We start from the raw sequence: 11,948 nt of genomic DNA, 5'->3' as shown, positions 1-11,948 counted from the left end.
AAAAAGTATTGTAAATTTTTAAATAGTCTACTATAAATAAATTTATCGCATATATCCAGAGAAAGTTCCTGAGTAAATGCAGCTTGAATATTTGAACCCCATGTTACCGAAATTCATTAACACATTGGGAATATTGGGAACAATGTAATAAACACAGCCACGCCACCACACAGCTTGAACGGTCGAATGCGAAACCTCTCAGTGCCTGAAATTTCAATCCAATTCTAGTTGCCATTGCTTTTGTTTTCATGATACTCACCAGTATACAGTGTTTATATACGAGTATATTATTAAAAATTACCTGTAGTGTAAAGTTAATATTAAATATTTCTAAATGCCGCCAAGTGCTTTAAGACAAGGTAGTAGAATGTTAATCAAACTACCTGACAAAGTTCACGATGGATATTCGTATTATACATACCGTTCAAATGATGATAAAAAGTACGTATCTATACCTACGTTATTTTAAGTATACGTTATTTTTAAAATTCTATACACAGAAAAAGTAAAAATTGGAGCAATTTTGTAAATTTTTATAATAATTTATGTACTTTTATATACTTAAATAGTTCAATGATTAGAAGTAAATTTTTATTCTTAAGACTTTAACTCCAATTAAAATTTGACAGTTTTCTATTCTTAGTGCTACATTTCATTATGCGTTATTAATCATGAGGAGTACATGCCGATAACAAGAAGTACAAATCATAAATAATTATTAATGCAACTCTCGTTTTTTGTTCATATAGCTACGTCAGATGTCATAGCCGTACAGTGAATAAGTGTCCTGCCATAGGGAAATTAGTTGATGGTGTACCATTTCTTTCGAAAGACCATAACCATGCCAAAAATCCACTGTTATCGTGTCAGCATCAGTTTCAAAAGGTTTTGTATAAAGCTGCGACTGATCGACCGTTTCAATCATTCAGATTAGCCTATGATACTCAGTGTCTTCTGTAAGATCTTAAAGTTTGACCATAATTTTATATTATTTATAGTAATAATAATGTATCGATTTTCTGATAGCATTAAATTTATAATTGCAGGCATTCTGAGGCTGCAGTAACATTAACGTGGACTAAAATGCAACAAGTTATGCAGCGATGGCGTTCACAAGTGACTCCACAGCACCCTGAGCAGCCGAGAAATTTGATTGATTATGGGAGATTACTGCAACAGCCCGAATGGCAACATTTAATCTGTTACAACAATGGTAGATTAAGGGTGCAAACTGTTCAGGCTGCTGATACATCATCTATTACTATTATCGGCGATCCAAATTTTTTGACATTAATAAATCCAAAGAGCTTGTTTATGGACGCAACTTACAAAATAAAACCAAAAAAACCGAAAATTTTTCAAATTTTCATGATCACGGGATTAGTATATGATACGGTAAATATTTCATAAATTATTAATTAAATTTGGTAAAAAGTTTTGAAACAGTCGTGTATAACAATAAGTTATTTAAATATTCTTCACTAACCATAAAATTGATCAGTCATATCAAATTTACTTTTTGTATATTATTATGCATCAATGTAATTTTGCGATTTCCTGAGCTGTAATTTAATGCGTAACTTCTTAATCTATCAGTTCTATGATTTAAAGTATCAATTTTTTATGTTTTAGGCTGTACCGGTATGCTGCATGATCATGACTGCTAAGTCCACATCAGCTTATACAGCAGGATTAACGCACTTCAAGGGAGAATTTGCTTCGCACTTTCAACCTGATGTAATCATGACTGATTTTGAAACCTCGTTACCAAATTCTATTCGCTCAGTGTATCCGCAAGCTAAACATGTCGGCTGCTTTTTTCATTACTGCCAAGTCAGTCAAACACTTAATTATTCATATTATAAAAATAATTATCTAGTTACAAATCATTCTCTATTCTTTAAAATAATTTTTTTTTTGATAGGCAGTGATGAAAAAATTTAAAGAATTCAAATTATTGGAACTAAGTAAGCAGTGGTTGCCAGGACAAATTATTATGCGAAAAGTGATGGCTCTTGCTTTATTGCCTCATCATGAAATAATTCCAGCGTTTCATTGGTTACAAGCGAACTTACCCGTTGATATTCGCCAAATATTTACACCGTTTCTCAGATATTTTAGACGTCAATGGATAAATCGAGTACCTCCAAGTAGATACAGCGTACTTAATGAAAAAAATCGGACTAATAACTTTTCGGAATCAAACAACCGTCGGAATAAACAGCGATTTGGAATTCATCCGAATATATGGACATTTACAGGTATGAATACATGATTTTTCAAAAACAAATGATATGATGCAATAAAAATAAAGTCATTTTTTTTTACTATCCGAACGTGCTTTAGTTTATAACTTGAAATAGTTATTTTTTCGCAATATAATTTGGATTCTACTGTATGAATCTACACATTTCAATAACAAATATAAAGTAAAATAAGTAAAATAAAGTAAAATAAGTACCTTTTCTTTTAATTAATTTAGACCTGCATTTATTTTTTTTTATCGTTAGATCGTATGAATAATTTAAAAAAATTAAATATAAAAATCACGAATAATAATGCAAGTCTTAGATTGTTTTTATCACAAAATTTTGATTAATATAAGGTAGGAGCCCCAGTATTGGCTCATGTATCAATACCTGCGGATTCCATGCATTTGTATGTCTATTTTGGTGAATATAGATATACAAATACACGGAGTGAGCAGGTAACGGTACATGAGCCGATACTGGGGCTTATACCTTACTGGTCAAAGTTTAATTTCTTAAATTTCATCAAAAAAAAAAAAGAATTATTTCCAAGTTATAAGAAATGAACGTTTACATATAATTATTGAAAAAAAGACTGAATTATTTTTATTGATTGAAAAATATTTTTCGGTAAGATATTGGTTTATAAAATTTTAAATTGTCATTCTTAGAGTAAATTTATACAAAGAAATAATTATGTTGAATTATTTCAGAAAAACTGCGAGATTTACAAGCTGTAACTCACATAGAGATCTTGTCATTGTTTCGCGGTGAAACAATTGTACGAGATTCTCGTAGTAACACTGTAAAAAGAGACCAGGACATTAAAAACGCTTGGCTTTTATATGAACAAGGTCTATTAAATATGCCAAATTTTCTAGCTTATGCTAGTTTGTTTTTGAAGCCGACTTATTTGGAAATTGAAATCGAGCATATGGATCTCAGAAGAGACGATGAGGAAGACATTATCATGTTTGGAGGTAATGCTTAATTTATATTAATTTAAAATATCAATTATTTACAGACAGCTGATATAGAAGTGATCGAGTATTGATAATATTTTATTATGACTTGCAGAAATGGTCCTACAGCCAGCTGAATACTACCTTGCAATGGATGTCTTCCAAGAAATAGATATTCAGTTTGAATAGCGGTGCACCCATAATTTTAAATAGTAAAAAATATTTGTTTTGTGCTGAAAAATGGTCTGTTGAGCGTCATGTTGCGGATCTTCTTCGCAGAAGAACCATCAAGTTGTAGACTTAGTATCAAATATATATATATATATATATATATATATATATATATATATATATATATATATATATATATATATATATATATATATATACATGAAAAATTGGTGTGGGCACTGAAATGAAAGGTCTTGATGAATTTAACGTCAAAATAAACTTATATTTTTAAAAATATCATTAGTTGACAAAATACAAAGCCATTTCTTAACAATTAACATTTTTAAAATATATATTTATCCTTATATTCCACTCATCAAGAGCTTTCATTTGAGTATCCATATCAATTTTTCATTTATTTTATTAATTGATATATACAATTATAAAAAATATATGAAAAATTAATGTGGGTACTCGAATTAAAGCTCTTGATGAGTGGAATATTAGGATAAGCTTATATGTTAAAAATGTCAATTGTTAAGACATGGCCAGATATATTGTAAACTAATGATATTTTTCAAAATATAAACTCATTCTGGAATTATACTCTTCAAGAGCTTAAATTTGAGTGCCCACACCAATTTTTCGTATATTTTTATAATTATATAAATATATATGACTAAAATGTATGAAAATCAATGTGGATACTCAAATTAAAGGTCTTGACGAGTAAAACTCAGAATTTAGCTGATATTTATGAAAATGTCAGAAATTAACAAGACCTGGTATCTTTTTAATTATTTTTCTTTCTTATTTATCAGGGATGACTGTGGACCAATTTTTCATATATTTTATTCATTTATCTATGTTATTATAAAAAATTAATGTAGGTACTCTAATTAACGCTCTTCAGGAGTGGAATATTAGAATAAGTATATATTTTGAAAATCTTAATTGTTAAAACGTGACTTTGTATTTTATAAACCAATGATATTTTAAAAAATATAAATTAATTTTTAAAAAATAACAATTTACCGTCTCGTTTTTTTCAATATAATTATTTAAGCGTTATTTTTTGGTCATTTTAATAAAACATTTACTTAGTAAATCATGATATTATATTAGTATAAACCTCTCCTATAATTAACAAAATTTAACATAGGATTTTATTTATAATTCTGTTTTTTTTTTTACTAGACTACGTGATTTGCCGCCCGGAAGTCTATTTGAAAATTTTTTAGTTCTTATCATATGAAATCTATTGTACCAACTGAAATTATTTTCATCTTCGGTCGATATTGTCGCTTGATTTTTTTATGAAACCTCACGTTTATGAATCCTCACATGAGGAAGATTGTACGATATTCAAACGTAACATTTATTAAACCATTTTTTTTCTAAACCTCACATATTTGAAGTATCACGTTAATGAAAATCGATGTAATGAAAACCTTACATTTGCAACAGGATACGTTTTGAAAATATCACGTTTTTTAAATCTATTTTTTTTAAAACATCACATTCATAAAGTCTCATATTCATGATTTCGAACGTTTCATAGACTCTATTTCGATGAAAACATCACATTTACGAAAGTAATAAATAGGACTAAGTTATGGCACCCTAAATAAGCCGCATATACTCTTTGGTTAAGATTAATAAACTAAATTATCAATCAAAATCTTTATATTTCATATAATCGTAGAAAAAAACTTGATAATTTTTGTAACTCAAAAAATTGATCATTTAATTTCAATACTGTTTTGTTGGAAATTAAAAGTGAATAAATAACAAAATAATTGCAGACAAGATACTTTAGTTCATTAACATTTGTGAGAGTCTCTAAGATTTTAGTTTACTTCATCTATTCTACAGTACCAACTTTAATATTACGTTGGCTGCATTTTTCTTTTTACGGAAAACTATTTCCATTAAGCTATACTTTACGTAAAAATAATTCCAACGCACCCCGGCATGTGTAAATGCAGGATGTGAAATATCTTTGGGTGCGTTCGCGTTGGATGCATTAAGCGCTTACAGCACCACACCTATAACACGTTATACAGCGACATATATATATTTATAATATACACACTTGCTCACATCGCATAAGCTTCCGTCGCGTATCCACCTTTTTTTTTAACAATAGTGTCATACTTTTCTATCATCTGGACGTTATGTTCCCCATAAGAAAAAAGTTAAAATCTAAAAATCTGGGTCACTATAGTTTGTGCCAGTGAATTTTATGAATTTTAAATAGAATTCATATTTATCACTAACTATAATTAGTTAATATTGATAATATAAGATGTAACGTATTATTATAAAGTATTCTTGAAGGAAAAAAAGGTCTGTAAAATTAATAAAATTATGCAACCTCAAAAAACCGTTCTGCTTACGGTATATACACACTCAGTAGTCTGGCGCTCCGTTTGAACGGGACTTGGCGCCAGATTCTACCGAATCTGTGGATATTTTTTTAAACATTCAAAAATAAGCCAATGTCAAGGACAATATACCATCAATTTGCGATAAGAAAAAACATAAATGTACAAGATGACATCATCACAATTTCTTATTTCGACTTACCGAGTCTTTTTTTGGAACTTCGAGATATAGAGTCTAAATTTATATAAATAATACTTCACGGGATGGAATACATTGTTCGAGTTACAGAGTCAAGAAAGTTCGAAATATCGCGTATTATTGGTCTGAACGGAAGGGAATCACATTTTTCTTCAACCTATTGAGTCCAATTTTATTTATTCTGTATATTCACGACATAGTTGATTTTTTTAGGGCCAAAGGCATCACAGGAGTTCGAATCAATAATCTCACTGATCTCTGTATGTTTCTATATGCTGACGATTTAGGTCTACTTGCTAATACGACATTCGACCTAAAGAGAAAGCTTACTGTACTCAGAGATTACTGTTCTGGCAACTCCCTCTCTGTTAACTTAGAGAAAACTAAATGTGTATATACAAATTATGATAGGATAAAAACCCTGGCGGATTCGTAATCACGATCAAATGATCGTGAAACGACGGTAAAAGCACCGTCAATTCACAGTGTCGACAAATCATTGTCGAATGACCGTCACTTGACTGTCGAACGACCGTCGTTTGACAGTGAACGATGAGTATGGTTTTGAACAATTTTCACTGTTACTTTATGATTTTTATTCTGTATAATTGTCATATTTCATCCGTCGAAAAACAAAATTTTTACTCAGTTTTCCTGATTTTTTATCCATTTAACAATCGTAGGTAATCGATCAATTGTCTGTCGTTTGACAGTCGTTTGACAGTCAATTGAAAATATATGTCTTGTCGAAAAACCGTAACTCGGTTGTAAATGTACAGTGGTTTGTTAGTGAAACGACCGTGAAATGAGCGTATAATGTAGATAAGTCAGGAATTTTGTACTAGTTGAAAATGAGTAAGTATTGATGAAAATTAATTTAGTATATTTAATAATTTTAAGAATTTTTAAAAGAATTTTAAAGTGACTGCTAACTTTAATTTCATTAAGTATTGACTACATTTAATTTTTTTTATTTAATTAAAAATTCTCAAAGTGTATAAAAAGATAGACAAATGAGAAATTTCCAGTAAATATTCGGTATGAATAATTAAAAAATCTGAAATTGTAATTTCGTTTATTCCTAGGTAAAATCATCCCTGATAAAAAATAAATTTGTAAGGATTCGAAATGGCTCAATGCGATTGAAAACAATTCAATTTGATAAATACATAGATATACATTTTGCTAGATTCAATCGTTTTAAATCTTTTTTTCTCAATAAAGGATAAAGAAATTAATCAAATGACATACCATTAACGGAGATCCATGATTTAAATTGATTTTTTTGATAGTAATTGAAATTTTAAGGTTAACCGAAATTACGGCAAACCATTTGTAATTAAGGAAAATTATTATGAGATATTTTATTATCAAAAATTAAATTATTAGTAAATTATTTTCAAGAATTTTTTTTTATAGGATTAATGATTTTATCGTAATTTTAAAATAAAAAATTTCGTAAATATCAAAACAGTAGGCAAACATATTTATTATTGGTAAAAAATTACAAGTTTTTTTACAATCGAAATGACAAGTAAATTAAATTTTATAAAGAAAATTATACTCTCCAGTAAAAAATAGTTGTTTACATTATTTTTTAATCTGTCTCCCATGAGTTGGCTAGTTTTATACCATAAGTAACTTTTCTCAGTTTCAATCTTTATCGCCGGTCTTATCATTCGCGTTTCTTCAATGAAGTTCAAGGTTTTCTGTGGCTTAATTATATGAATATGGCCTGTATTGAATCCATAATTAATACGTTTGAAGTTGTTAACTATGATACCAGTAATAAGTTTGTTATCACTATGAAATTGGACAATAGCTTTGATTACGCTGAATATACCGTCAGTATCGTTATAGATGAACGAATCAGAAAATTTTGTTATTTTATTTTCATCCAATAATGAGAATTTAACTCCATTCAACTGCATACTTTCGTATGATAAAACCCGTTCTGGAGTGTATCCAGCGTCGATTAAAGCTTGGTTTTCCTCTGCTGACAAAGAACGAGCTTTATTTTCTTTCTGCACCACGAACTTGTTGCGTAACTCCACTGTACTGGTTTCATCAATAACTTTTAACTTTTTCATTATAAAATTTCTTGTTTCGTTCGAAATCGATGAATCAAATGCAGTGTAGTTAATAAATCTTTGCATCAAAAAGCGTGTTGAAATTTGATCTTCTTGGCCAACAGGGCTAGTAACAAAATATGCAATTTTCATATTCCATGATTCAAAATTAAAAGCGTTATGCACCCACATAGGACCCCAATTTCGGATACACTCAACTACATGTGATAATGAATGTATGTTTGATGTCATTTTGACTTCGCCAAAGTATTCTTCAAATAGCTTAGCATATTCTTTCAACAAACTGTCTGCTCGATTAAGTTCAGCTAAAGTTAAAGAATCACTATTTAGATAATGAATAGCCTCAGACAGTAGACTTAGATGGTTTACATATTTAATGTCTAAAACTGATGAAAGACAAATAGGAGCGTAATCTAGCCAGTTGCGCCATTCTGATGCTTTCCATTGAGCATACGATTGGATTTTTCTGGGTTTTCTTGAACGACGAGATGGAGGCCTTATAGACAGTAAAGTTTCATTAATAACATTTAGGGTTTCTTGTTTTCCAATGTAATAAGGTGCACCTGTTGATTTTATTAAAATCGTGGTATGAAGTTGTATTGCGCCTAAGAAAACAGAATGCATCGTTTCCACTATGACTCCTTTCGTTATGCTAAATAGCGGTAAAGCAGTTAAAGATGAATATCCTTTCACTCCATTCCTTATTTCACGAGTCTTAGTGACATACTCCATGTCTGCCTTCAGTTCCTTGTCCGTTCGTAACTTTAGGTAAGATTGTTTATAGGGATAAACTAATCGTCTGCCATTACGTTTCCCTTTTGCGTAACAGTGTACGCAACTGAAATAGCCGTTATATTGCTTCATGCGAAGAACTGCTGCGCGGGCTGGAGCATCTAAAGTACTAGCTACAACGACAAATCTTGAGGTAACTTCAGTCGTCGGCGTTGGATTCCAAGTTATTCCTTTTTGTGAAAAGTTGTTTCATCTGCAACGTAAATGGTCGAAGTAAATTATTCATTTTCGGGTGCTTATCACCGACATAAATAGCTGCTAGCAGAACATATTTTTTCCGCATATGAGGCGGCAGTTCATTTATTTGAACATACACAGGCCAAGCACTCGTTTTTGTTGACTTCGAAATTTGGCAACCATCCGTATTGAATGTCATTGAAAAATTCGACCATTTTTCTAGAAATTTACCCGGTAAACACAATCGCTGGTATTCCAGGCCGTCATAAATATCTTCGAAAGCCTCATTATTTCTTTTTTCCCGTCGAAAACGGTACTTCAAAGCCTGTGCAATGTTAGGTATTTTCAACAACTGCCTTATTTGACTGATTAAACTGAGATTGATAAAATATCCAAGATTTTTTTCGGACTCCTTCGGGCCGCATGCCTTACAGGGACACATCAATGTTAGTTTATTTTTTTTATTTTTAGGACCTAAATAACCGTCACATAGCTTACAATAATAATGTTGCGTGATCATAGACTTATTTCTGCATAATATCTCCCATAATGCAGCTTTAGTAGTTGGCAAATGACTTGCTGTATGGGACGCTTTTATCCACCTGAATATATCTAACATTGCTTCATATGACATGTGATGTTTAAGTGCTGTTGCAACAATAGATAAAAAATGATCATTCATAGATATATTTTTGTTTGATAACAACGGTATCTTGAAACATTGAACTTTACTGACAGAAAAAAAAGGATTATCATTATCATCATCATCATCATCTTCATCTTCATCATCATCATTATCATCATCATCATCATCATTATTATCATGAACTTCTTCTTCTTCTTCTTCTTCTTCTTCTTCTTCTTCATCTTCTTCTTCTTCTTCTTCTTCTTCTTCTTCTTCTTCTTCATCACTATAATCATCATCATCTTCTTGTTCTTCTTCACTATAATTATCGTCGTCGTCGTCATCGTCATCAACTTCAATATCATTGTTATCATCATTATGACAATTATGATCATTATCAATAACACCACCACATTCATCTTCGACTATAACCATTTCTTCAATAGCTCCATCATTACAAACTTTTTCACTCAATTCGTTCGATGCGTCGACGACAGAATCAACATCAATTGTTCTGTAATAGTTGTCATTGTCACAATCAAAATCCGTTGGAAAATCAAAAACACCATCTTCTTGACCACATAAAGTTTGGTTATGATCATAATCTTGAGTTCCAGACGTTGAAGGCTGAAAATCAATATTTTAATATCAATAAAAGATGAACGTCAATAGTCTTTAATAAAATTGCACATCATTGTAAAAAATATATTAAATGCATAGACACTTACCATTTCTTCCAAAAAGTTTGGCGGAATAGGACGAATCTTCCCGGAAGATGAAACCAAAGTTTTTAATTTTTTTTTATTTCTTTTCATGATAGCAGCACGAGACATGCTTGGTTCTCTTTTGGTAGACATTATAAGATAACTGGAAAATAGAAAAATGATATAAAATAACATTGAATACAACTAAACGAACTCGAAAAATTAATTTTTTATGACATTTAATCAAATTTCTTATGTATTATTTATCGATACTAAAAAAAAACAACAAATTTATCCAACAATATTAAGTTTTACATCAAATTTATATAAAAATTAAGTTAATAAGGCATCTATAAATTTTTATAATTTTTTTTATTAAAAAAATTGATAAAAAAAAGTTCAACTTTGTAAAAACTTTAATCGCAATTAAAAAAAAAAAAAATTATTTTTTATTTCAATTTAATAAGTAGAAAAAAAAATAGAAACGTTAGATAACTTTAGTATTATAAAAGTGATTGTGAATACTATTATAACTTTTTTTTTATTGTTGTTGTTATTTTTTTTACTTATGATAAAGTAATAATACTCTTTTGAGCAACAAAAAAAAAAACGAGTGAAATTTTTGACACAAAATTTAAAACTATTAACTTTTTGACCATAATGTTAAAAAAATTTTTTTTGTGTACTTACTGGAAATGAGAATTATAAAAAAATTAAATAAAATGTTTTGATGTTGTTGATCACTGTACTTAGCTTAATATTTATGTTACTAACGGCAACAGTAACCTACAATTTTTTTGAATTACTAAACAATTTTAGATATGTATTTTTTAGTTTAAAAAATTCTTACTTTATTCTTTGTTGCGAAAATTTCAAAGTTTTTTTCAACTTAACGGATTTTTATATAAATTTCAAACTCACTATATTCTACAAGTAGTTTGAAAATTTAAGTAACTTTATGCCAGATAGCGATAATTAATCTTACAAAAATACTGAATACTTGCATACATAGCATATAGTGTATAATAGCAGATGAAAAAAAATATATCACTGTAAATGTGTATTACATCCTGTTACAATACAGGTGTCGTTGTCGATGCTTTTACGCGGTAATTCGCAGTAATTTAACTTATTAAAATTAACAAGAAAAAAAATAAATATTTCAATTTATTATTAAAGCCTCAAAAACCGTTGTTACCCATTTATAAAGAAATTATGTTTTCTCGAAACAAATAATTAATAATGCCAACTATGTCAAGACTTCTCGGAACTGCAACAATACTATATTTCTCTAAGTTAGACTCAGCTAAGCTACTACAACCACTAGACAGTACTGCGCATGCGCTAGCTGTGGCAGTGGTCCAGCTGAGTCCATCTTGTAAATTTGCGTGAACATCATCGACATATTACGTATGTGTAAATTTCATAAAAAAAATAAAATTTGTCTAGTGAAAAATACAAAAAATAAAATTCAATTAATATTTTCTTAAGATTTTTTGTATGTTAGAAATTCAAATACATTGCTTCGTAATTTTATTTATACGATGAGTGTCTTAAAGAAATATGTACTAGTAAAGTACATTGACAAAAAT

At 29.5% G+C, this 11,948-nt stretch overlaps 1 protein-coding gene across 1 annotated transcript; it reads left to right on the top strand.

Moving 5' to 3' along the window:
* Positions 1-174: 174 nt before the first annotated feature.
* LOC123272559 lies at positions 175-3,446 on the top strand. Its single transcript, XM_044739433.1, has 7 exons — positions 175-441; positions 750-956; positions 1,047-1,395; positions 1,633-1,833; positions 1,925-2,261; positions 2,963-3,229; positions 3,327-3,446. Exons 1-7 carry the CDS (start codon positions 335-337, stop codon positions 3,398-3,400), a joined length of 1,542 nt encoding a protein of 513 aa, XP_044595368.1. The 5' UTR covers positions 175-334; the 3' UTR covers positions 3,401-3,446.
* Positions 3,447-11,948: the final 8,502 nt, after the last annotated feature.

Source organism: Cotesia glomerata, linkage group LG10, assembly GCF_020080835.1.
Source record: "Cotesia glomerata isolate CgM1 linkage group LG10, MPM_Cglom_v2.3, whole genome shotgun sequence".
Taxonomy (NCBI): domain Eukaryota; kingdom Metazoa; phylum Arthropoda; class Insecta; order Hymenoptera; family Braconidae; genus Cotesia; species Cotesia glomerata.
The sequence above is the reverse complement of the archived record's forward strand: the minus strand, read 5'-3'. Positions and strand labels throughout refer to the sequence as shown.